Source organism: Candoia aspera, chromosome 6 (assembly GCF_035149785.1).
Source record: "Candoia aspera isolate rCanAsp1 chromosome 6, rCanAsp1.hap2, whole genome shotgun sequence".
NCBI lineage: Eukaryota > Metazoa > Chordata > Lepidosauria > Squamata > Boidae > Candoia > Candoia aspera.
Window position 1 is genome coordinate 50,473,838 of NC_086158.1, and position 27,972 is coordinate 50,501,809.

The following is a 27,972-nucleotide window of genomic DNA, read 5'->3' on the forward strand; positions in this document are numbered from 1 at the left end:
AAAAAAAACTTTGCAGTGCAAGCCAAGGTTATAAAGTATACTCATTTTTGTTAATGCTGTGCTAAATTAAGGGAAGTATGTCATATAGACAGATTTGCTCTTTCAATTGATATAATTTAAAATGAGACATTCTCTAGCCTTCTAGTATAACTGTTAAATATTAAATAGCGAACTAGACCTAGACCAATTTACAGTATGCTGCCATTTCTCAAACAGTGAATTTCTATTAACAAGTGTACTTGGATACTCAAATAGATTATATTATTTATATATGAGCAAAATATTCTGAACTCAACTTTCTGAGTTTGAAACAACCATTTTGAATTTCTAAGATTGGAACACAGCAACCTGTATCCTGTTCTTGAAACAAAACCAGTTGAATTTTATTTTTCTGTTTGATTTGTCCTATATTATTTTGATGTTCCTCCAAAGCATAAGAACTTTCAGATTTCATTAGCAAAAATAAAAAAAAGAAGAATGGTACAAGTTCCATTCCTTTTGCAGTTGGTCAGAGCTAGTTGAGTAGAGTGGTTTGAGTGTCGGTTAAGAATATTTTGGACCTATGCTATTTTATATAATTTTGTACCTATGTGTTCTGTGTTGTATTTCTTTTAAGGAACATTGCCAAATTCAGAAGTGTGTACTGTGCTTATACATTGCAGATGCTGTAATGCATAAGCTTTTAGGTTGCAGATTGCAAAAGTTATATCTCTTTGTGAGGTATGTATATAGATTTCCAGATGCAAAAGGAGTGTGCATCATACAGGGTGCACATTAGGAATAAGCCTATCTAGAGGAGTGCAGATAAATCCTATATTCTGTTACTGTAAATTCTACATAATCTTAACTTCAGTAATTGGATGAATATAAAAACTTTGTGGGTGGTAATTACATGTAGAACTAATAATACTTTTAATGCATATTCTAGCAGTTACCTGCAAATAAGCGAGCCTCATCTGACCTCAGCATTGCCAGCTCTGAAGAGGATAAGCTTTCACAGAATGCATCTATGCTGGAATCTGTTTCAGAGAGACTAGAGCATTCATCCATGGAAGAGACAAGTACTAATATAATCGAAAGAGAAAAGATAAGTATGGAGCCTGGCAGAAATGAAGATGAAATATCCACAGAAGACACAAGTGATACCAAGCAGAACAATATCGAAAAAGGAGAGAATGAACTGGCATTACAATATGAAGTTGAAGAAGCAAAAAAGAGTGAAAATTGTGATCAAAATGCAATATTGAATAAAGATACTATAGCACAGAAAGAAGAAAAGGAAATCGATACAGTATTTTCTATAATGAATGTCAAGCCGAATCAGGAAACAGAAAAAGAAAATGCTTTGTCAAATGAATCACTGGTTGAGAACAGAAATAAAATTACTCTTGAAATTGAAGACAGCAATGTAGAAATTAGAGAAATAATTTCTAATGAGACTGACATGCAAGAAGAAAAGCAAAGTTGCATAGTCATCCAGGAAAATAAAGCTGTGGAGGAAATATCAACAGAAAGAAGTAAAGCGATTAAGGAATTACAAGGAAATGAAAAATGTGAAGATGATGTTCTGAAAGTAATTGAAGATCAGAAATCTGAAGCAACTGCCAGTATGGAAATGCCAGATATAGATGAATTATTTGATAAGCAGCAGAAGCAAATAAAAGAAGATACAAGTAGTGCTGAAGAGGGAGGTATTACTAGCAAGGTTCAGATGACAGATTCAGTTAAAGTGATTGAAAGCACCAAGCAGCCAACAGAGTGTACTTCTGAGGATGCTCGGGGGCAAATGACCTCTGAACCAACTTTTATTCAGAATGCTGTCAAAACTGTGGATTTTGATCAGCAACAGGTAGCAGGAGATTATGATGATCCTAACCAGAGAAGCACCTCAAAGGACACTGAGGTCAACGTTTCAGAAAAAGTGGAAGTCATGAAACAGAAGCCACCTCAAGATGAGGCTATACATGCTGAAAAAGGAAAGAGAACTGAAGAAGTCAACACAGAACATGAGGTGTACATTGCAGAACCTGATGATAAATTAGAAAGAAGAGCTGAAGAAAACCACAAGAATAATTCTCAAATAAGCACAAATCTTGAGGTGGCTTCCTGTGACTTACCAATTAAAAATCAGCTTGAAGATAGTGCAGTGAAACAATCACTTGAACATGAGGCATCTCCGGTACCAACTATAAATGTTAGCTGCATAGAAAATGAGACGCAAGATAAATCAAGGAGTCAGGATAATAGTGAACACACACAGTATCTTGATCCTGAGAGTGCTAAAGAAAATGATACAGATTCAGGCACTGGTTCTACAGCTGATAACAGCAGCATTGATTTAAATTTGTCAATTTCCAGCTTCCTCACTAAAAACAAAGATGGTGGATCAATATCTTTACAAGTAAGTGTCTTAAGTTAAAATTATGTCCAATTATGAATTTAAATGGATACAAATTATACATTGAGGTCCTTTCCATATTTACCATAACTACTTATGACTGAAATAATTTTCATAAGACTGTGTCCTTAGAATGTTGCAAGTTCTGGATTTCTGTACAGTCATGTTTTCTTCTAATTCTATATGTCTGTTATATGCTTTTCAATCCAAATGTTTGTATGGAACTTTACTTAAAAAAGAATTCCAAATTTGGAAAGAATTACTGCAGTACAAAAATCTGAAGGCTACAGTTCTAAACGTATTTAAGGAGTACTATTGGACATTTTGGGAAGTACTTCTGTGTAGTTCAGAGAGTGGTATTATTTTATTTTTAATTCCTCCTGTTAAATGGAGATCAGATTATGTATATACATAGATGCCCATCATGGTCTTCCCTTTCAGAATAAGCAGTGTTACACAAACTGCAGAAAATGGGTAAGAATTAGCAAGCAAAGTAAACTAAAGAGAACAGATAAGAGAACAGATGTAACTAAATCTAGTTATGCCTTTTACTGTACTTGCCTCCTCATACCCTTCTATCTTTACAAGTGTCCTTCTTTCTGCTATGTTTGTATGCCAGTTTATACACTGCTGCTTCTTCTTTTTTAAACCTCTTGCCTCTATCTTTTTGAGGATTTTAGCAACTCCAATCACAATTTACTTGGTTTACCCTTTCCTCTCAGCTTGTTTAATTTGCAGTTTCAGCCTCATTCATTCTCTGTGACCAAACCATGCCAATGTATTTCTATTGAACTAGTAACTCTCTTTTATCGTCAGTCCACATTAATTTATCACCCATTTATTCTTGACCCTGTCTCTTCTTGGTTTATCACAAGCACTTAAACATCCCATTCCCACTGCATTCAACTCATTTTATATTTCTCCTAGCATTATCAACTCTCAGTTCTGTAGTATGAAATGAGCAGAGGCATGCTGTTATACATAGCCATTTTAACTTATTTTGATAGACAGTATACCACCCATTACATTTCTACTGCCATTTGCATGTCTTAAACATTTTCTATCCAAGTTCACATCTTCAAAGTAGACAAGTTTATCTATTCACTCTATTTTTTGCGATTTACCTATAGTTGTAATTCTCTCCATATTCCCTGTCAAACACAGCTACCTTTAACTGATATATTAATTTTTAGATCAGAACTATAGATTGTATCATTTAATGTAATATTCATTGCAAATAATTTGGTTCTCAATAACATGGCGGCATCTGCATACAAAGTACATATGCTTTCACATTTGTGATAAATGTATCTCTATAAGATTACTGTTGGCAGAGTGCTAGAAAGCATTTGGCCCAGGAGAGATCAGAAAGGTCACACACCAGGTATTTCTATAAAAATAAATTTATTTACAGAAAGCACAAAAACATATTTACAGGCTTCTGCATTCTCACAGGCTCTCTGAGAGCTGCTTACTCTCTACATGCCTAAAAAGAAGGAAACCTGAAACCAAGCTAACTGCCCTTGCTTCAGGCTATTGACAACTATTAACACCTGAAAAAAGACAATTAAATTCAATCTCCAAATCATTTGTCACCACAGTAACCTTAATCTGTAGCAGAAAACAATATACCAAACAATTACTTCAAGCATTCTGTATCCACCCATAAATTATTAAACAGCAAGAAGACATCATGGCATCCTTGTGTTACTCATTCCATTTTTTCTTATTATATACCACTATTACAGCATTCACCAGTGAACTTTTAATACCATATTTGCACAAAGAATTCCCAACATTTAAGCTGATTAATCTCATTATGCATTCCCTCTTAATAATAGTTTATTAAATTTATATGCTGCCCAACTCTCAGAAATTCTGAGTCATGTACAAATAAAACATTAAAAAAAACAGCAGTAGACAAAAATGAAGAGTAAAATGGCAAGGATGACAAAACTGGACAGGATGGGAAAAATACAACCACATTTAATTTCTCACATTCATGTTACTCAGCAATTTGCTGAACAGCAAAAATCTTTATGTTCTTGCATGGTATAAAGTTCTTTTGCACTTCCCAAATCTTGCTACCTTCCAGGGACATTGAACATATTACTTTTCCTGTAGTTTTGCATTCACTCATACTGCCTTTCCCTTTGTATGAGGAAGCAAAAATGGCATTCTTCCAAATGTCCACACTATGTACAAACACACTAAACAAGTCGCACACCCATTTTATAAGCTAACTAGCTTGTAGCATTCTCTAGTTACTCCAGCTTTACCTACAACATTTGTAACTTCCTTTTCATGCTTTTTTTGGGGGTATTAACATTTATAGCATTTGTTTCAATTCCTCTGTTAGCTACAGTATATCACTATTATGCCCATACAAATCTCTGCTCACATATATTTTTATGCTTTTCTTTTTGTTTTAATTTGAAACAATTAAACTCTTCCTTTCTAAGTTTCTCATTAGGTTCAGAAATGTTACCATACATTTGTCTGTTTTATTCTTGTGTTTTCTTTCTTTATGTACAGCCATATTGTTTTGTAACGGTTGATACGTTTATATGTTTTTTATTTGTAGTTGTAATTTGATGTATGCATTGTAAGGGTGCATACTTTTGTCATGCATAATCCCCATAATAAGATTTTCCAACAAACCGTTGCCAATATCCCACCAACTAGGAGATCCATGTAGTACACTGACATATTCAGATAATTGTAGGTATTTATAATGGCTGATGTGGATGTGTTATATAGTAATTATTTAGGAAATTACTGCCATCTTATTCATGTATTCAATAATACAGAGGCAGAAAATACCCAGTTGAAGAAATGAACTTCCCTTAACATATATTAAAATAGATTTTACTTAATCTTGGTTATAAAAAGAATGGCTTGAAACTCTGTTTTTATGAGGTCAGGACATAATGCATCATCTTTTATTTAGGAAACTAAAAGACACAAGAAAACTTTAAAGAAAACTCGGAAATTTATTGTTGATGGTGTAGAAGTGAGTGTGACTACTTCGAAAATAGTCACCGACAATGATTCTAAAAGTGAAGAACTTCGGTATCTTCGGTGAGTTTTAAAATATCCATTTCTAAATGAGAGATAACCCTTATCTCTAATGTATACAGTACTCACACATGGACTCATATACATACATACAGATATGCGCACACACACACTTGCATGTATACACATATACTGTGTACTGTATTCGACTACATCTAAGAAACTGTTCACATTCTCTTAGTCTTATAAAATGCAGTAGTTCAATGCCACTCCTCAGTTGTTATCCCTGTTAGTGCAGACTCCTAATTTCACTTTGGTTACTGATTACTCTAAAATCACTTCCCTCTTCCTTAATACCAGGCGTCAAGAATTACGGGAGCTACGGCTTCTCCAGAAAGAAGAACAACGAGCTCAGCAGCAACTCAGTAACAAGCTATTACAACAGCGAGACCAGATGTTTAGACGCTTTGAACAGGAAATGACAGTAAGGCTCCAGTTTCCTGCTGCTATTATATTTTTGTGCAAGCTCAACATTTTTTGTTTAGTGCTCTGTGATGAAACGGTAGATTATGGTATTCCACTAAAGGTTAACTATGCCTCCTTATAAAGGGCAGAAAGCTAGGAGATAGTTGATAGAGGAAAAGGAGAACAGGAATGGAAAAGGAGACTGTTATAATGAAAGGAATAAGGTACAGGTGGCTCTTGTGAGAAAGTTAATTGTCATTTTGAAAATAAGCACAGGATTTGTACCTCTAAACAGAAAGAACTTATATCGAATATTATCTGTTCATACAGTGTTACTGCTAAATAAAGTTTTAATTGTTTATAAAGAAGAGGTCCTTAAATGACAGGAATATAATAATGCACATAATACTACACTCTTAATCATTAGAGTGTAGTATGCTACAAGAAAAGTGCTGATAAGAAGGAAGATAACATCAGCATAAGTAATGAGGTAAATGCAGCAGGAGTTTAAACTGTAGTATTTTTATCCCCCAAAATAAACTTAAAAACTTAGAAAAATAAACTTTCTTGTGACCAAGTAAGCATAGTTTTACTAAATATTTTCACTCTATGATTTTAAAATTTGGGGGGGTATAAAACCATTTCAGAATTGCTTGATCTTAATGAAGAAATATATGTCTCTGTGTTTCATATTCCCTGTCTTACTGAGTAAGAGATTTACTTGTGTTGATTCAACTCTAAATATGCTAGTAGTTCAGCTAAATCTAGAAGCAATTTTGATTAGACATCATTATTTTGCTTGAAATTAAATAATTGAATTTAAGTAATCACTTATACAAATGAATTAAGGCAGAGAAAAATTGCCTTGATAATGGATGGTTTTTCTCTCATCTTCCACCTACAGTCTATCTCTTAATAAACATTTTGCAACTTTAATAAAGGATTCAAGCAGTTATCAGACATTAGTATTTGTCATGAGATTCTCCTGTTTCATCTTCATACTGCACTCAGAAGAGTATATCAGAGTGTATTTGTTCTGTCTTTCTTTCTTGACTCCTTAAAATATTTGAAATGACTGCATATAGGAAAGAAAGCTAGACGTTCTCATTCCATGTGCATTCCCCAGTAACTCACCAAAATGCCTCAATTGAACTTTAACTGCTGCACTGTAAGCCATTATGTCTAGTTGTGCACTGTCACAGTGAAGCCCTTAGTGCGTTATTTGAGAGTACCCTATTAAAATATCAATAAAACAGATGAAAGATGTGATTAGCAGATAGTAAACTCCCTGCAATTTCCAAGAATAGTTCTATGCAAAAAAAAAAGTTGATATGTCATACTGCAACCATAATAAAATAATCTAAAATAGTTCAAGGTCTGAATTCAGGGACAAACTGTAATAGATTGAGCAAACACATAGGTAGAGGACTTCTGGATGATATGTCAGTTGCAGTTTCCATTTTCCAACTGATTGACTGGTTGCAAGACATCAAGTCGGTGTCATCTCGTAGCAACAACCTAAAGGGGCCTTCTCCAGGATGTGCCCAACCTGGCCCTTCAAGGCTCCCAACAGTACAGGTGGTCCTCGTTTAACCACCACTCATTCAGCAACTGTTCAGACTTATGATGGTACTTACGACTGGTCCTCATGTTGGTCACAGTGTCCCCACGGTCAAGTGATCATGATCCAGGCGCCTGGTGCCTGGCTCACAATTGTGATATTGCAGCTCCCACGGTCACATGATTGCCATTTGTGACCTTCTTTGCCAGCTTCCTACAAGCAAAGTCAATGGGGAAGCCAGCAGGAGGTCACAAGTGGTAACCTTGTGATGTCTTTGCTAAACGACCCATGGTGGTTGGCTTAATGATGGCAACCAGAAGTGCTGGAATTTCCATTGCTGAGCAGTATGGTCACATGAAGTCGCTTAGTGATAGAAATTCCGGTCCCAATTACCATTGTTAAGCAAGGACCACCTTATTGCTATTGTTAATGAGGCCCCTCACTTTACTGCTAGTTGTCCTTTTCTCCCACCTTTTCCAACTTTATGGACTTTTGAAAGGGAGCTAGGTCTTTATATAGTGTATTCAAAATACGATAATTTTAATTATATTTAATCTTCATTGGAGGTAAAAAATAAAATATGTCCTCATATCAGAAATGGAAACTAATGCTCAAAATTAAGCATGGTGCAAATGTACTCATAGTAAAAATATGTATGTTCTCTATCAAATATTTATCTGAGCTGGAACTTCATATCAGAATATACAGTATCAGAAGTGAAAAGTTCCACCCTTAATTTTATTCAATGAAATTCCAATACCTGCTTCAATTCTGAGATTTTTTTAGGTAAAAATAAATAATATCCAGGGCTTAAGCAGTATTTATATGTAAATTATTCTTTGAGAAAAGGAATTTTAAAGTGATTAAAACAGTGATGTGCAAAATGTTTCCAAATCTGAAACATTTTGAAATTGAAACACTCTGTGTTTAGTTTGAAGCCACTCTTCTGATTTTACTGGAAACATTCCAGTACTGTTCCAACCATTCCAGAGGAGATCTGAGCTTGGAACTCTTTCAGGAAGTGGTTTGAACAGTGATGGAACATTTTGACAGCCCATTTCAAGCTCAGAACAATCCATTTCAAATTGGAGACAGGAGACAAAATGTTTTGAGACAGCTTGAAACATTCTGTACATAATTAGATTCAAAATAATCAATGGTTATGTGGCATGTTCGTTTTTAATAAGTTGTTTTACTAAATATGCAAATATAGATCCTCATTATGTATGCAAATTGCTCACTTCCACATCCAAAAATGTTTTCACTCAGGTAAACATTAACAATAATGCTATTATTTTTTAGAGTAAGAAGCGGCAGTATGACCAGGAAATTGAAAACCTAGAAAAACAGCAAAAACAGACAATAGAACGCTTAGAACAGGAGCATACAAATCGCTTACGTGATGAAGCCAAACGCATCAAAGCAGAACAAGAAAAAGAATTGTCCAAGTTTCAAAATATGTTGAAAAACAAAAAAAAAGAGGTAAAATCTTTAAGTAATTTGGAAAATACAGTGAATGTTTTTGGCCTTACTGATGTTTATGTTTACATTCCATACATTGCATTGTGCATACACACCCACATGCACACTCAGGGTCTCCAACACCTTATTTTCAATAATATATGATGGTGCGCTTCACTGTATTTGGAATAGTAAAAAGTATTATTTAGTCCACACCTATGATAGAGATTTTTTAAAGTGTCTGTTATTCATTTAGAATTATTGCTAGAACTGTATGCATTGAGATTTGGCAGATGTGCATTTTTAAATATTGCATGTGGCTAATTATTGAGTTTTTTTTAATTGGTTGCTTTGTAAGATAATTACAGGTAAAGGTAATGGAGAATTTTATGAAATAAGTCACAACAGAATCTTTAAATTTTTCTGCATATACTTGTATAATCAGAAGGGTGACCTTTATGTCAGAGGATTCAGAGATAATGTGCTGTAGAACGCTATTTCTGCTCTTAGATTATCCTAAATACAATATAAAACAGTTTTACATTTATATATAATTGTGATAGAAAACTGCAAAATTGATGTTTCTGCATGAAATAGAAAAGGGATTGTTATATGGTACGTTATTAAGATATTTTTAAAAAGTGAAGCACTGGTTAAAATTACCATTTTGGCTTTTATGTGGACCTAATCCAGTTTAAATGGGTAGGAATTCTGTCTCAGGCTCAATCACCTTAAAACTCAGTATTTGAATATATTGTTTCGTACTCATAGTGAGAAAAAAAATATGCAGAATGATGAAGTTGTATCTCAAATCTTGGTTTCTGAGTTTTTTGTTGACTGACTCGGTTAATATTTTACTTTTCTATTACCACCTTTGACAAAGCACTTCTCAAAGATCCCCCCAGCCTGAGGATTGCCAGGCGAATCACCTGCAATAGATAATATGATCACAGCACAAATTTCTAGATCCTCTGTTTTGATATATTTTATTTATAATTTGTTTATTGCCAGTGTTTTTATGCTAAGCTGTTTGATATTTTTACTATAATATGAAGTCCAGTTGTCATTTTTGAAATCTGTATGATATTAACTTCTTTCTTTTGCTAAATTTCTTGCACTTTGAGTCTCTAATGGTGATTGGATCTCAAAGGGGAAAGCTGGGTTAAAGATTTAATGCACTCATAGAAATAGGAATAGCATGTGGTGATTTGGGCTTTATTTCCTATGAATGCTTTAAGTTTTTAAAAATAGTAATTTAATCTTGGATAGCTTGACAGTCCATCCATCAGAAATATTTTAATTTGATTTCTATACTGAGTCAGGGGCTGGATTTGATGGCCTACATGGGCTCTTCCAGCTCCATATTTGATTTACCTTTCCAATGATATGTGAATATCACTTCTGAGGTGATTATGGCTTTCATACAAATTGTTCTTTTGACAACTATTATCTGTACTTTTATACAACAAGTGCAGAGGTAGCTGCTCTTGTTTTTAGTTGTTTTATTCCATGCATTTTATTATTTGGGAAAACAAAATCCTTTCTGTTATTGCAAAAAGCTTTCTATTTTGACTACTGTCTTTACCTTTTGTAGATACTGAATTATTGCATACAAATTGGTTATGAAAGTGGTTCATTAGTACCAGGATGCAAACAGAAATTAGTTCTTAGGCTGCTATTGGCATGTGCACTTTTTCTGAATGCAATCAATAAATAATTCATGCATGTATGCTCCTCCCTCCATTTTCTGACAAGCTAACTTTTCCAGCTTTGCATGCATTTGTAATACCTTCTGAATGCTTAACCGCTCCTCTTCATTCACCGTAAATGCTTGCTGTGGAGAAAAAGGGTTATTTTCCCTACATTCTGCATGCTTGTGCACTGTAGGTTTTTAATGAAGTGGAGAAAGCACCAAAAGAGCTGAGAAAAGAGCTCATGAAACGCAAGAAAGAGGAGCTTACTCAAACCCAGCATGCTCAGGTAACCACAGCAGCTTCATGCTTCTAAATCCCCCCAAACCAGCTTTGTTCGCATTGCTTTAATAGTTTGATAATGATTGGGCATTTTTCCCTCTGAATGAATCTATTTATTGGTAAGGATTTTTTCCCCAGAACTGCAGCTAGAAGTGTATTAGATTTTAATGTTAAAATATCAATGTAAAAATGTTGCTATTTAAGAAATATTTATTCATAGAACAGCATCCAAAGTCATTAAAATTCATTTACGTTACGTATTAAAACGTCTGTCATATATCCTGTAACATCTACTTTAACTGAAGCTTTTAGCATAAAAAATAATGGAAACATAGTGATTATTTATTTATTTATTTATTTATTTATTTATTTATTTAACAGATGTATAAGGCTGCCCAACTCACACACAGTGACTCTGGGTGGCTTACAGAATTAAAAACCAGAAAAACACAATAGACACCCCCCAGCGGCAGCAAACACATTCATATCGGCCACTTGATTGGCTCCAAAGCAGCCTGGGGTCCCCAGGCCCGTTAATATGATTTTGCTTACCTTTCAAAACTTTTTTTAACCACTGAAATCTATAATTTCAGACAGTGCACCTGATGTTAATTAGGTGCATATTAATGAACATGGATGATCAGTACCTCTCTTCCAAACATGCTGCTGTAGGTGGTATATTTGGCTATTTTTGCTGCTTGAAACAAAACCTGCATTGAATATCAATAGATTTGGATGTGTGAGGATGGACCAGAACATCATGCAGAGACAAATTATTTAATTCTGTTGAGATTGCTGTATCTGTAGTCTAACTTTTGATATTAACTAGTAGTTAATATCAACTAATACCAACATTAACTTTTGATACTTCTGATACAATAACATACAATGTGACTGTAGTGGGCATGCAGCACACGCACAGCATAATGGCAGCTTGGGCTGCACTGGTTCCCAGGAGGGAACTCCTAAACCCTCTTTCCACAATCCTGGTGCATCTGCCCCACAACTCCTGGGGGGGGCTGACTAGATCATGTTGCCAAATCCCCTCTGACACTGATTTCTCAGGAAGGAGGTAAGTGACAGTCCTTTTCAGTAGTTTAAGCTGTCAGGGAAGCATGCACCAAAGTCTAGATCCTTTTCCCAGACTCAGCACCACTGGCCCATTAAATTACTATATATAGCAAAGTTGGAGAATGTTGAAAATAAAATGGGAAATGAATGAACAGTTCCTTCTGAAGACCATGATCCCTGTCAGTTGCTACCTCAGCCCAAGCTCTTATACAAGCAAACACCCCAGAACAAATTCACAGAGCCCAGTTATAAATCTACAGCATAAAACGGGATCTCTACTGCAACTACCTTCATGGATCCTAGTGTGCTGTCCAAATCCAACGGATTCCAGCATGGCTTCTGTAGTCTGTGCCCGTTACCTGGATGGATAGGTCAGCTGATTTTCTTTTAATCCTTGCAACATCTGGACCTCTTGAAGTGGATTTTTCCTATACTGCATTCATTACATAGACTAATATGATGGTTACGTTTACATTTTATCATATATACTACATAGGGAATGGTGGGGAGAGAATTTAACTCTTCCCAGTAGGATAATAATACGTAATAATTTATTAAACTTGTACGCCACCCAATTCTCAACAACTCTGGGTGGCTCAAACAAAAACAGAAATTTCAATAAAATCAATAAAACATAATTAAAAATAAAGATAAAAGATGGCAAGTGCAATGAAGTGAGGGATCTCACTCTCCCTCACCAAAGGCCTGGGTGAAGACCCAGGTCTTCACAGCTCTTCTAAACAACAGCAGAGTGCAGGTTGGGTTGGGTGGGATGATAACCATAAAAACACTAATAGAATGTATTTAGAGTGAGATAGAGAAAACAACTTAGACATTGCTGAAGTCTATGTTTGCTGAATTGCTGAATAATTGATTATTCAGATTTCTCCCATCTATCAAGCAGAATCCTGCTTTTAATAGGCAATTATTTTTCAGAACAGTGTATCACACCTTTTTTCCAAACTCTCCTGTTTTTATTCAAATTAGTACTTCTCCAAGAGGGTGTATTTGATAAGTTATCCTTATTGTGTGACTTTCATGCTAAAATTACTTGCTGTATCGTATAATTGCAGTACTTAAATTATTGGAAAAATATTAATATCTTGGACACAGTAAGTTATGTTTTGAGGTGAATGGGAGTAGGTTATAGAGTATTATTTATAGGAAAATAGTGAAGATTATTCTTTGCTTGATTTAGTTTGTATTTGGTACCTGCATGCATAAATGCTTATTTGAGACTATAAGTGTAAACAATGCTGCAGAAATACTGTATCTACAAATAAAGATGAATCATTATAATAATTCCTCCTTGTAAAGAGGTGGTTGCTGAAGTTATAAGTTTTTTTGTCATTTTGCTTCTGTTTGGTGTTGAAATGCATTATTTGTGGTTATTCTCACATGGGAAGTGCATTGTGTTCCGCTCCGCAGGGCATTGCTCAGGTTATGATTCAGTCATTTCAGTTGTCCTCATCTGCCCTCTTCACTGCAGTAATGCAGGATGTAAGTCCGTATACCACTCCCATAAAAAGCGTATGTCCCCTGTAGTGTTAGCTTGTTTTCTTTTTTCTCTTACATGCATGTGCTGTTAAATCATTTTTATTTTAAATTACTATGTAAAACATTATTAATGTGCACAAAGAAATTAGTAGATCAAATTAGACCAATTTTCAGCACATGTATAAAACTGAGCTGTTATTGTATTCTCTGTGTGCTGTGAAACTTGGCTATTCTTCAGAGTGCTTGTAGCTATAATTTGACAGTGTGTTTTCCCTTCTTTGCCTAATAACAGTTCTCCTAAGTTTTGATTATAGGACAAAGAATACCCCTTTTCCCACCTTAAGTAGTAGTGACAATCTTTTAAGCACCTTCTGTTTTTTTAATCTTTGTAGCTTCTCTATCCTTCCTATCAGATGGTAGTTAGGGCTTTAAGTGGAGGTTGAATCTTGTCTTCCTGGCATATTTTGCTTTGCAATACAATGCAAACTTTTTTTTGACATGGCCTTTCACTACTTGGCTTTAAAAACATTGTTTACTCAGTGACAGGCAATCTCTCTATTAGTATTATAGAGCTGCATATATATAGTCATTATTGACCTTCTGTAAGTAACAAAGCATCTGTAAGTAACAAAGCAGGTGATCATACAGAATTTTTCTCACCATATTCCTGCTGATATATTGGTTCACAGAAGCTATATAGTAGATAATGATACTTTGATGTCATTCACAAGTTTGAATATTTTGTTTAAATGCTTATAAACTATTATATAGAAGTCAAACAAGAACTGTGAGGTAAAAGAAGTGGCCTTTTTGTGCTTAAGTGATCTCAATTTCTGCTTTGCATTCAGGCTCTTCATCCCTTTGCCTTCCATTCTGTTTGGGCCCATGGCACTGTCTGGAAATTCCGGATGTGTTTATTAGCCCAGAAAAGTCATAGAGGCCTTTAATATACAGGAACAATTTTTAGATACGTAGCTACATGAAAAGCAAGGATAATGATTTCATATGAAGTAGGTGGAAACTATTGTAACTTCTGTTCCTTAACCATTTCTGGTCATGGATGGAATGGCTTTGTGATAAAATTTCACAGGAATGGCATAATTTCTCTGCAGAAATCTGGTTAAGGCTCCAGGCTAGAAACCAGGAGACCGTGAGTTCTAGTTCCGCCTGAGGCCTGAAAGCCGGCTGGGTGACCTTGGGCCAGTCACTCTCTCTCAGCCTAACTCACCTCACAGGGTGGTTGTTGTGGGGAAAATAGGAGGAGGAAGGAGTATTGGGTATGTTCACCGCCTCGAGTTATTTATAAAAATAATAAAGGCGGGATAAAAATAAATAAATAAATAAATAATGCATGCTTTCCTGGGAGAATGCTTTATGTATTTTCACATATATTTTTGAGGATAAGGCCAGAGCAGATAAAAATGATTTTTTAAAAAAAATTAAATTGAATTTTCATATTTTCTTAAAGTGTTGCATGAAAAATGAAGCCAAAATTTCACAAACCATTTCTTAATTGTTGAAATATTGGTCTGGATGGTTGTTGAAGAAAGCTAACTAGAATAAGGAAGTATAATTTAAAAGCCTATTCAGTGATAGCAGTTTTCCTTGACAACAGTATTGTAGATGAGCATAATCAAGAGTTGCGTTCCAGTCCTCTTAAAAGAAATGTTCCACAGCCACTGAGCAATGATGCAGTGGAAGCTTTGCAGACACCGTCCCTGCTGTATTCTGGAACTTAGTCTGTGACCTTGGAGACCCCCATAGGTTGAGTCTACTAAACTGCAGAAGCAAAGGAAGCAAATTATGTACTGATAACTCTGGGAGGAGAGAAAGTCTTCTTCCAACTTGGCAGGCAGAAACTATAGCAATACCTTCAGGGAAAGAAAGTTTCTAAGCTTCCACAGCACATTCCATACCTTAGTTTAGAAATGTTGAAGTTAAATTTCTGAATGCTTGCAATGTAAATGAGGGATTGAATGTGCAATATTGAACATTTTAATTTGGCTGGATTCTGTTGGTCTTTTAGTAACTTCAGATTCCTTTTTTGGTTTGGGTTATCTTACTTTGTTGTTTCTGGGGTTAGATAATTACTTTTCAAGAATTTAGGTTTACAATTGTAAGCTCTGAAACATCTTTAAATGCTATACCATTTTACAAAATGTTTTCAACTTACATTACTGAGTTCAGATATGTCTGTGACTGAATCAAGAACGTATAGTTACGTATTTGTTGTAGGTGTATTTGGAGATCAGATGGGCTATAAGTTATCCCACATATTATACATTTTTATAAACTACTGTAGAGATGTTTTAAATAAGTTAAAATCCTGAGGATTTTTTTTCAGTTTGCACATGAATTGAAACAAAGCAGCTAATTGTTCTCCCAAAGGAAATATGATTTGTCATAGTTCTGTTATAAATAGATAGCAAGATTATTCAGTCAAGTACTATGCAGCAAATATTGATACCTACTTAGACTGAAAAGACACTTCAGCTGGATATTTGTATCTAAATATTATGCTAAATGTTATCTGGGGTTCCTTTTTGATTTTAAAATAATGATGTATGTAGAAGCAAAAACATACCCTTTTCCCCAAAAGATATAAATCCTGCCCTTTTCTTTTGTTCTAAGATACATTTCTTACTTTACTGCTTTTTCTGAAAAAATTCCCTCTCGTTAAATGATCCCAGCTTTTAATATTATTAAATATTGTGTATTATGTTGTCACAGCACTATGTTTCCAAAGGGATGTGAATACTTGCTAATACCATTATGGGAGGCTGAAGCCCACTTAGAGAGAAGTTTATAAGTCCTATAGAATTTCCTATATAGGCACTTGAACAAATTTGTTCTCTAATGAATCATTACTACTTTTTCAACTTCTTCTACAGTGACCTACAAAAATAATCATCTGAAGATTTTTAGGGCAAAGGGCTGAATTGATCTCAAACTTGTTGAGGAGCAGGACTCATTTTTAGTTCACCCCTAATTGTTATTGGTTACTTATTCTCTCCGCCCCCCCCCCATTTAGAAATTAGTTTAACTGGTAATTATGAAAGCTAGACACATTTGTGTAGCATTTTAATAATAAAGTTATTTGAGTGTACTGAAGTTCATTGCCCTGTCTTCTGTTTGTGTTTTTCTTTAACCCTAGATGCAACAATATGACAGGGTGGAGCAATTTGGTTGTAAAACTGGCACATAAATCAGTTGCATTTCAGATGAATTACATATTTGGAGAGGAAAAAATTGAATTTATAGGACCAATTAAATTTTCCAATAAGTCATCACTACTGCTCAGAGATATGTATATCCATTGGTTTGAGTGTTGCAGCTGTAGTATGTGCAGGAAGTCCTCTTACTCTGAAAACTAGGGGTGGCTATTGAAACATTGAACTGCAGCTTGCAGCATCCATCACCCTTAACCATGCGAGGTCTCGCAGTTCAGCAAAATCTGGAAGGTCATAGGTTCAACACACTTTCTGTAGAGTATTAATTAACCTTTAAATAAAATGATGTCTCTGAATCTGAGAAGCCAGGTCCATAGCCCTGTTATATTTTTGACACTACCAGGTGACCCTGTGGCAAATGTTTTATGTCTTTCTCTGTCAGTGTAACTCTTATTACACATTAATTTTGAGACTTCAGTGCTACCAGGAGCTACTGTGAGATACAAATCAACATTTCTATGAACTCTATGTAATTACTCAATTTGGACTCATTTTTAATAGGAGCAAGAGTTTGTGCAGAAACAGCAACAAGAACTGGATGCATCTCTAAAAAAAATAATTCAGCAGCAGAAAGTAGAGCTGGCAACCATTGAACGGGATTGTCTTAATAACAAGCAGCAGCTCATGAGAGGTATTTGTTCCTCTTCATCATAGTTGAATTGAGTCTTTATGAAAGACTGTAACTGAACTTTAAACAAAATTCATTTGAATGAAAGTCCTCATTCGGAATCAGAAAAATGATATACTAAATCCGCTTTCAAGTCTGCTTGCCATTTTCTGATGTGCCAAATCTATGGGTGTGTCAGTTCAATCAAATGTATGTCAGAAAATATGGTTGGAAATAATTCCTTCGGAGCTTAATACAGATATAGTATTTTACTTGGTATTTTCTTTAATTAAACCACTGTATGAAATATGTTGTAGAAGAAATGTTTTAGAGTGCCCTTTCTCAGCAACCTCAGAAACCATTTTTTCCATTCTAGCCAGGGAAGCTGCAATATGGGAGCTTGAAGAGCGACACTTGCAGGAAAAACATCAGCTGCTGAAACAGCAGTTGAAGGATCAGTACTTCATGCAGAGACATCAGCTGCTTAAACGGCATGAAAAAGTTAGTGTAATTTTAATTTGTTTTATTTTTTTAACTTAACATTCAGGTTCAGGTAGGTTTACTATTTTACTGCTTTACTATTCTGCAGGCTTTCCTTTTGATAATGGACATTTATCTCCTTCTTTTTCTAAGGAAACAGAGCAAATGCAAAGATACAACCAACGACTCATTGAAGAGTTAAAAAACAAACATACTCAGGAAAAAGCTCGATTGCCCAAAATCCAGCGTAGTGAAGCCAAAACGAGAATGGCAATGTTTAAGAAAAGCCTCAGAATTAACTCTTCAAGCACTCCAGAGCAAGATCGTGAAAAGATCAAGCAGGTAAAAAGCAGTGATATTAGTTAAAATTTAAATTATCTTTTGGAGTGAGAGTGTAAGGTCTGTGAAATGGATCATCTTCTCTCCAGAGTTTGAAAGTATTATATTTAATCTAATAGTGATTACTATTAAACTCTTGACTCTTTTGACAAGTTAGAATTAATTTGGAACCAGTTAACTATTGAAGATTATGAACTTTATAGGTTGGATAGTTTATGAAAATTCCAAGTTACTACAGTATGTACTGAAATTAAGAGAATTTTTTTTTGTAAATAGCTTGTGAGTAATAGGTGTAATTTATTGTTATCTAGTATGTACCTTATGTATATGGTTAAATGTAAAACTAATAAGTCTTATTTTAATTTAAATTCTGTTTTTGCACAAGTTTGCTGTTCAAGAAGAAAAGAGGCAGAAAAATGAAAGGTTGGCTCAGCATCAGAAACATGAAAATCAAATGCGAGATCTTCAGTTGCAGTGTGAAGCTAACATTAGAGAATTACACCAGCTACAGGTCAGTTATATAAAACATAATGTTGATTGGTTCGTGGTACAGAAGTAGCCTACCATTGTGCATGTAGTGATATTAACACATGAGTTGATGTATAGTGACATTTATGTTATGTGTTTACATGGAGGTCTCCTGTTTGAAAATGGCTTTTATAATATTCATTTAACAGTTGCACTGGGAATTATGTGTGTTCTCTTAAACAATCATTCTATACCACTGTTTTCCCAAAGAAATGTGAAAGTAAGTCAATAAAAGATAGCTTTAAGCAGTATCTAAAAACACATAATATGAATGTCATCTCTCTCTCAAGAACTGATTGTCCTCTTGTTGCAATAGTGTTTAACACTCTATTAGAAATAATCCAAAACTCAGGCAACTCTACTTTTTACTGTATTTAGGTTTAAATAGTGACAACTGTTTTTTCAGATACCTTGACTCTCATCTGTAGTCTGAATGGCAGTAACATCGAGTGTTATACCCTAAATTCATAATTTTGTCAATCTGTTTATGTGCTGCCAGTGACTGCATATGAGAGAAGGAGGAAAAAAAAAAACTGGCAACAATTAGAGTTCTAGCATTGACTGCATACCATTTCCTGCATGACCCTTCCACTTTGGCTGCATTGTAAACCTGCTGATAGTATCATAGTATGAGAGAGATGTATTGCTCTAGTGTCTGAGAAATGTATGTTTTCAAGAGAAAAAGCAGGATATAAATGCAACAGAACATTACATTTATATAGGGTATAAAAATATATACAGTTTAAATTGCTAGAGACTATATCGAATTAAAGAATTAGGTCAGCATATACTGGTAACCAAATTGCTAAACCATCTGGTTTAGTTTACTAAGGTATGATACCCCATTTTCAGAATGAGAAATGCCATCTGCTGGTCGAACACGAGACTCAGAAACTAAAAGAGTTGGATGAAGAACATAGCCAAGAGCTCAAAGAATGGAGAGAGAAACTAAGACCAAGGAAAAAGGTAAAACTTCAAATTGAGGAATATAGAAATCCAGAGTGCTGAAGTTTTTATAGTTACATACTAGTGCAAATGTTGAGATACAGCGTGATATATATACACATACCCCAAAAGCTACAGTGGCAAAACACATTAAAAAAATATTCTGTACTGAATATTAACAATAAATACCATGACAAAATTAGAATGATTAGGTGGATTTAAGTAAACATAAAAAACCCCCCTGCATTTCTCATATGAATTTACCTTTGTTATGCAGATGTGACGTTTCACACATGATAGAAACCATTTGTTCCCTAAAGGTGCAATTGGCCATGGAGAGCCCACATAGAGCCCTGGTTAGCAACACATTTTTAACTGGGATAGAGAGGTTGCCAGAGGTCTCTTTTATATAATCTCAAAGCATAAGTCCTTCTTTAATAAATTCAATTGATCGACATTTGACTGTTTGGTTCGTATGCAGTATCAACAGTTCAGACTCCTTTCTTTAGGAGTGGTTTGCAAAAAGTTGTTATTACTGGTCATATTTTTTATCTTTTGTGTGTGTGTGTGTGTGTGTGTGTGGTAAATGGAGGGCAGTTTCAGATTAGGTTTCCTGAGAAAAAGATGGAAAGACTTTGGAGGGAGCCGGGGAGGGTAAACTTGGTTTCCAGCTTATGTCTAAATAAGTGTTTAGGTAATAAGGTATTTTAGAATATAAGGACATTTTGTGTAAATAACAAATCATCCATACAATTACCCATGAGTCAAGATCATCACTAGTATTTTTTCCACATACTCCTTAGTTTAACAGACTATTGCTATACATTATTTCAAGATTGTTTTATACAATGTCTTCTACAAATCAAGAAAAATCCTAAAATTATTTGTCTGTGGTGCTTAATCACTAGACATTAGAAGAGGAATTTGCCCGGAAGCTTCAAGAACAAGAAGTTTTCTTTAAGATGTCTGGAGAATCTGAATGCCTTAATCCTTCAACTCAAAGCCGGATTTCAAAATTCTACCCAATTCCTACGTTGCATTCCAGTGGATCATAACTCTTGAACCTCTGTGAGGTGGCTTTCCATGTGCTTTTGACATTGGCAATTTACCATATTCTGTTTCTGCAATGTATACGTCCAAAAAACCTCAGTCAAACTTCATCTGCTTTCAGTGGAGACAATCAAGGGTGTCAGAATTTCCCTTTTTTGCTTTTGTTTTGTTTTGTTTTAATGCTGGATAACAATTTAAATTAGAAGCACAGAGGCTGATCTTGAAATAGAATATGGTACAATGTTTTTCAAAAATAGATACCTTTTTGAAAACTGATCTAAAAAGTGTATACCCAATATATTTGCACTGGGAAGAAAGCATAACCATTTAATGATCATTTGCAGTGTCCCAAGAATTAAATACAGACAATTCTTAGAGAAAGCCTGTACTGGTAATTCAACCAAATCTTTATTATGAGGCAGTATATCCCCAGCCTCATTTATTCAGTGCCTGAAACCATTAAACATACTGCTCTTTTATAAAAGGTTTGTGATTATCACTTACTAAACTGTTGATATTAATATAATATAAATGGTTGCTGTTACTGTGACAATGTTTGTCAAATCCTTGCACTGAGCATCCCTGCTCAACTTTAAAATGTACAATTTATAGCCCCTCCCTTTCCATTTTCTATTTGGCTAGTAGTAATCTATAAATTGCAGTGAAATCGTAGAAGGTATATCTTTCTAAAAGAGGGAAAATGGATTCATTCTCACCGCACCCCCCCAAGCAGCTCTCCGCCATCACATGTAGAGCAGCATTGTCCAATTTCAGTGCTTCGGATATCCGTCCTTGCAAATTAATGTTTTGATTTCCAGATACAAGTGATTTTTTGTAAAAATTTCAATATGTACATTGATCTATGGAAGGATTCACGTTAAATGCAGAGACCGTTTAATCTGTTACATCATTTACTCCGAAGTAAGTAAATGGTTTATTTCTAAAATTCATAGCTCTACTGTAATTTATTTTCTGTTGGGATGGGAAATATTTCTGTCAGCAGGAGTTGTGTCTACTTTCATTGAAAAAGGCAAACTTTTCAGAAATGAATCTTATCAAAAACTATTGCTTTTGTTATGCCAAAATTAAGTTTGTAATATAAATGTCCTCTGTAGCCTAATCCTTTAACAGGTAATTTTGGATTATCATCTGTACATTTTCATATTTTGCTATCTTTCATTAAAGGCAAGACTGATTACCTTTTATACAAAGGAAGCAGATTAAAAAATTACATACTGCCTTAATGAAATGTGATCAATACTTTGGCTACTGAATTCAGATACTTAGTTTGACTTTATCCAGTTGCTCAACTGATTCAGTATAAGTATAGTTTGAAGGTGCATATTTTCAGTTAAATTCTGTTCATTGAAAATAATAATTTGCTTGCAAAGTATAGCTAGCCTTAATATCTGTTATCTTATTTTATAAATATGTACTGTGCACCAGGCTGTAAATTCATTTATATGTTACTAGAGTGTTATGTTTGCTATATTACATTCTTAATGTTTTTTTCAGAACTGCATAGGTGAGAAAGTATCCAAAAGCTTTTACTTTTTTAAAGCTTCACCTTGTGAAATTACTAGTATTGACTGTAACATTAAATACTCTCTGTTTAATCAACAGATAAGTCTGCTTAAAAATCAGAAGTCCATTGGCTCCTTGGGGAAATGTTGTATTTCTGTTTAGTTTTCCTTGTTTGGGTTTCTTTTTTTTCCCAGTCATTTCTGGTGGTTAGTAGTACATCAGCTTTCTGGGGATAAAACAAACAAGCGGCCTGGGTTTGTTCAGAATCAAATGATTGGACAGCATGATTGAGGAGGAATTCTTAAATGTGCAAATGGAGACATTGTTTGCTAATCTGAATGGTTTTCTTTTTGGTGTGTGGTATTTTGTGAGAATTAGTTAAATAACATCTATATGATACTAGATAATCAGCAAAGTTAGGATTACACCTTCATTCTGCTTGGTATTTTCCTACGTTATTGGTTATCTGGGGTAGGGCTTTCTCCTTAGGAGATTTATCTTAATATAGTTACAATTTCATGACATTGGTTGGGTTTGAGCTCCATTTACTCCGACTCTCATGGCCTCCAATTTTCTGTTTCTGGTCTTGATTGCCACATGTTGCTATGACAATATCACAGAAAACCAGGATTGGATACCTACTGGGATCCATAGTTTCCTATTCTAATTTGAAAGAGTTTTCTGCTTTTCAGTCACAATATTGTTGTCTAATTAGTACATAATATCAAACTGGTTACAGTGAGCCAACCAGTGGAAGATGGGAGCATTCTTAAGAACAACTCACAAATATCTTAAGAAAGATGGATGACAGAATAAAAAGCTAAAATTATTCCTTGACTGGGATTTAGCACTTTCACCTCAACCTTCCTACAGTATGTATAGCCATTCCATCATTATTCTGCCCCAAGCTTTGTGATCTCTTTGTGATAATAAGGCTATTGCATAATATATAAAAGCCTGTAAAATTCATGTGAGTTTAGAAATTGAAATAAAGGATTTAAAAGATGCCTTTAAAGGGTTCTTTCAAATAGAAACATCAGGTGACATATCCCATTATGAAAATATTTACATGTACAAATATTCAGCAAGGAATATTCTAATATGTTTCCATTTTGTTGTTTGCTGCCTCATTGGCTTGAGTGGTTACATCAGTTGGAGAGAATAAGTTGATATTCAGTAATCATAATTCTGTCACTATATCCCTTTCTTCATCAGATAGCATTAGATGTTAAGGCTTGTGCTCTGGTATAAAATCTCTGAAGAAGTAAATGTACAGAATTACTATTCCATTGAACAGTATAATTCTGATACAGTAGAAAAAATTCATACTCTTCATGGACCTGAAGCTTTGGCATATGAATCTTTGAGTAAACAGGCATGGTGAGTTTCTACCACAAAATGCTATGGGCAAGCAATGTGGATCTGTTACTACAAATGTATTTTTTTCATTAGCTTCATAAATAAGCTGATAGAGCATTGCTCCTCTACTGGTTTTTCCTGTTGAGCTCAGTATTGTCAAATCAACATTTAAAAAAATCATTCTGATTTCAGTTTAATTTTGTCAAAGGAGTAAAAAGTGAGTAAGCCAGATACCGAAGATTACATAATTCAGAATAAGGTTATCCTTCAGTTCCATTCCTGATACTATTTATATTGAAATCACTGGAATATATTCATGAATATAGTGGATGTACAGAGCTAGTTTTGTGTAATCATTACGGCATCAGGCTAGAAACCAGGAGACTGAGTTCTAGTCCTGCTTTAGGCACAAAGCCATTGGGTGACCTTGCGCCAGTCACTTTCTTTCAGCTCTAGGAAGGAGGCAATGGCAAACCACTTCTGAAAAACCTTGCCAAGAAAACTGCAGGGACTAGTCCAGGCACTTGCCAGGAGTCAACACTGACTCAAAGGTGTGTGTGCATGCGCACGACGCACACACATCCAAATTATCTCTTTTGACATATGTATGTGTATGTGCAACTTGCTTTCAAAATTACTCTGACAGTATTGAACACAGGTTCAAATTCAGTAGGGTGATGATCAACTGTGATAAATATAAGATTCTGTGTCTGCATAGAAAAGAGACAGGTAGATATGAGACAGGGAAATATTGGCTAAACAGCAGTGCTTGTAAGAAGGATCAAGTACTAATGGACCTGCAACTGAATATGAGCAATTGGTAGGACAAAATGCTAAAATGCTTATGCTATCTTGGACTGAATAAACAGAAGCATTGCATCCAGGTCACAGAGGGTAATTTTTAATCAGCAAATCCATAAATAACCAGATAATAAAGATTTATAATATTATGACAGTGGATATCTCTGCTTCAAACTCCATATTGAAAAATGTTCCTGATCAATTAGTACTAACTACTGTTTAGTGGATATACCTGGTTAATTATAGAACACATTCGTTACATAAATGTCACTTAGACCAGTTAAAATATAAATTAGAGTCAATCCAATTTTGCTCCCATTTGTGATTGTACCCCACCTGGAAAGAAAACACACTATAAAATCTTAAAGTAACTTTATTTTTAAAAAGCAAATGTCTCATTTACAAATGACAGTTGGATTAAATGCACAGTACTACTTAAATGGCAAAAAGACAGCTCAAAGGGATTCTTGTTTCAAACTCCCGCAATCAACTCCCCCCTCCCCCCATATGTCAGTTACAGGTTATTCATTTTATCCTGAATCTGTTTTTAGAACCAATACTTCAATTAAAAAAAGAAAACCTGGAATCCATTTCCCAAAATAATGATCATAAGTTCAGAAAATTATTTAATGCACTTAAGGATTTGTGTTTGATACTGGAGTACTTAGGGTAGTTTCAGAAATGGGCAGCCTGCTAATCCCAATTTTAATTGCAAATATGACTTGCTAATTTGAAAAGACAAATAGTTTTCTGGAATATAGCCTCCATCCTTTATTGAAATGGGAGGATACTGGGTTTGTGGCAAAAAAATGACAAACCACAGTTCTTGATTTCAACTTGTGTGTTCGTTGGATAAATCTCTCCCCTTTTTCGACCAATTTGAAGCCATATGAAAATAAACTTTACTGCTATTTTGTGCATATAATTCTATGATGAAATTAATTGGGATTGCATATGCTTATTAAATAAATTTTGAAAAGTGCTCATTGTAAAGGAAGAAGTGATTTTAAATAAGATTATTCCATTTTGAAGGATATGATACTGAACTCAGTATGAATTTGTACTACTGTACTTAACTGAGAGCCAGTTTGGTATAGTGGTTAAAGGAACCAGACTGGAAATTGAGAAACTAGGCTACTCTCTCTCTCTCAGCCCTAGGAAGAAGGCAATGGCAAACCACCTCTGAGAATGTTGCCAGGAAAACTGCATGGGCTTGTCCATGTAGTTTCCAGGAGTCAGGACTGACTTGAAGGCACCCAAACCAAAGCACGTCAATAGTTAGCTTACAAACTTCCCCCTAACCATGTTAGAACTACACAATAATTTTAGTAGAAACCAAAAGCTAGAATATAAACAAAATCTAATGGGAAGCCTTGATATTAAAATGGCATAAAATGTGATAAAAACCATAGCAAACATGTTGTATCAGTTCTAACAAAAATGCTTAAATACCATCAACCCCAAGATCCTTCACAGCGCAGTTAACTACACTAACTACAGTGCAGTTAATAGGGTTTGAAAGGATGGATAAATATATAAAGCATAACATATGGTTTATACATCCTGCTGGCAATATTTTGGGTATTGTTACCTCTGGTTTTAGCTTCCTGTCTTAAATGCAGCACTTTTGGATATATCCCATACTATGTCAAGATAAAGTAGGGAACTATAACCTTTCATTTGTTTTCAAAATGAAAATGAATTTTTTAAAAAAAATGTTTCAAAAATTGTGTGAAAATGTTCTAATATTTATCTGAAGGAATTCAGATGTGTTTGTCCCAGATAATAAACTGAATTGTGCAGGCTATTGAGATATAAAATTCTCAAATTTCAATTTATTTATTTATTTTGTATGGCATAGCAGAATGCAGCACTGCATTATTATTTATTCATAATTTTATTCAAATTTCAATGAGAATTATACTCCTAATTCATGTAGGATTATAACAAATAAATGAGTAATTATAGACTTCTGAAAGCCATCCAAATTCTAGATGTAAGAGAACATGTTAACTAAATAATTCCCCAAATACCAAGTCTTAGTAGCAGATTGATGTTTATTTGGTGGAAGTCAGCAGACACTGGTGCTTTATCTCTACTGGGATCAAAAAAAAAGCAGCCCAGCAATATTTGGGGTAAATTGTGCCCTAATTTGCATTCTTAGATTAGGCTCTTGTGCTTCTTCTTTTCCTTCGGCCAGTATATGCTGGTGCACCTAATGGAGATAATATGAGCAAAAGAAATAATTTATAAAAATCCAAGATGGAGTTACTGGCTTTGCTATTAACCACAATGATGAAAAGATGAAACCTTGTGACGGCATGTCACAAACCCCACCCATTTGCCTTTCCATCCTAACAGATCCAAGTATGTAAATCGTGAAGTTTGAGTTGTGATCTCACAACATGTTTTGTCACTAGCCCCCATTCCACCCCCCTATGCCTGTGCTAATCTGATTTTCCCTCTTTCTGGAATCTAATATGTGCAGGACATTTGTAGTGCCTTAATAATTGCCTATATTGTAGATCTCTGGAAGTGATGAAAGGAATTGCTCACACAAAGTTAATAATTCAGAAGATTATAAATCTGAATTATGATTAAAACAAACTTTTTGATCATGGGTTTGCATTATGCATCTCTTTCTGGATTTACCAAATCTGTAAAAAAAAAAAAAGTCCCATCTACTTTAGTGATCACATTAAATACCTTTTTCACCTCTTGGTCCTCTTGGTCCTGGTGGGCCTGGTGGGCCCATTGGTCCAGTATCACCTGGAAGAATAAAGGAAAAAAAATAACCAAACAATCTGGGGATCTAAACTGGAATGTTTGATAACTGTTTTAAAAGACCTTTGTTAAGCCATTTAAAGTACTCAGAGATGCAACTATCATACAGCTTCTAATTCCTTGTCTCAAGAATCCTCCCAACCAAGACATTTTCTTATGAAGGCGTCAAGCAAACTGGAAAATGTCTCATTTCCTGCCCTTCCTGTCACCAAACTCTCTGGTGGTTTCGAGTTAAACAAATAATAAATGACTTTATACATAAGACTATCAGCATTTTCATTGATGATACCTGTCTGACTGCAGACAGCCAGAATAAACCAATGCCGTGTTAGTAGGTGACATATTAATTTAAACAAAATTAAACACAGGAGTAAATGATTTCATATTTTGTGCAGAAGTTTTTTTTACTTTTTGGTGTATGTGGTTTTGCTTAGTTTTTATATTTTTTAGTGTAAGAAAGAAAACACAGATAAGAGCCCTTCATGGTCAAACCAGTAATACCTGTGAAGTCAACTAAGTTTAATTTACAAATGCTAAACTGAAAGATACGTTATCATTTTCTCTAAGAGTGAATGAAGTCAAACAGTGAAGGCATCTGTTTGCCAATAGAACTGAAGCCCCAAAGGTCCTCCTGAGGAACAAGCACAAGGGATTGGCACACTCAGAGGGACTCTTGAGGTTTACAGAAGAACAAAAAAGGCCTGTATTTTTTAATCCACAGGCTTCTCCCAAACATCCTAAAGAGGACTGAGTGTGCTTAGCAGAAAAAGAATATTAAGCATACATGGAAAACAAAAACCAGAAAAAATTGAAGGGGCATATAGGGTGGAACATATAGAAAAATACACAATTACAATACAGTGGTTACAATACAGTGGTTA

General features: G+C 34.7%; 2 protein-coding genes across 4 annotated transcripts in view; one reads left to right on the top strand and one right to left on the bottom strand.

Moving 5' to 3' along the window:
• SLK (STE20 like kinase) overlaps positions 1 to 22,250 on the top strand; it is a 39,385-nt gene extending 17,135 nt beyond the window's left edge. The window contains exons 10-20 of one of the 3 annotated variants that reach the window (XM_063307126.1): positions 929 to 2,401; positions 5,349 to 5,479; positions 5,777 to 5,900; positions 8,745 to 8,924; positions 10,791 to 10,883; positions 17,176 to 17,305; positions 17,658 to 17,782; positions 17,915 to 18,103; positions 18,486 to 18,611; positions 19,481 to 19,594; positions 20,482 to 22,250. In XM_063307126.1, the coding sequence (XP_063163196.1) occupies positions 929 to 2,401; positions 5,349 to 5,479; positions 5,777 to 5,900; positions 8,745 to 8,924; positions 10,791 to 10,883; positions 17,176 to 17,305; positions 17,658 to 17,782; positions 17,915 to 18,103; positions 18,486 to 18,611; positions 19,481 to 19,594; positions 20,482 to 20,628 (2,832 nt within the window). In that variant the 3' untranslated portion in view covers positions 20,629 to 22,250. The remainder of the gene's footprint in view (positions 1 to 928; positions 2,402 to 5,348; positions 5,480 to 5,776; positions 5,901 to 8,744; positions 8,925 to 10,790; positions 10,884 to 17,175; positions 17,306 to 17,657; positions 17,783 to 17,914; positions 18,104 to 18,485; positions 18,612 to 19,480; positions 19,595 to 20,481) is intronic. The other 2 variants (XM_063307127.1, XM_063307128.1) reach the window with 2 other exon arrangements.
• Positions 22,251 to 26,214: 3,964 nt separating this feature from the next.
• The window catches only part of COL17A1 (collagen type XVII alpha 1 chain), a 67,634-nt gene continuing 65,876 nt past the window's right edge, over positions 26,215 to 27,972 (bottom strand). Inside the window, exons 55-56 of the mRNA XM_063307122.1 lie at positions 27,014 to 27,076; positions 26,215 to 26,522 (exon numbers count right to left, since the gene is read on the bottom strand). Coding sequence (XP_063163192.1) covers positions 26,473 to 26,522; positions 27,014 to 27,076 — 113 coding nt within the window. The 3' untranslated portion in view covers positions 26,215 to 26,472. The remainder of the gene's footprint in view (positions 26,523 to 27,013; positions 27,077 to 27,972) is intronic.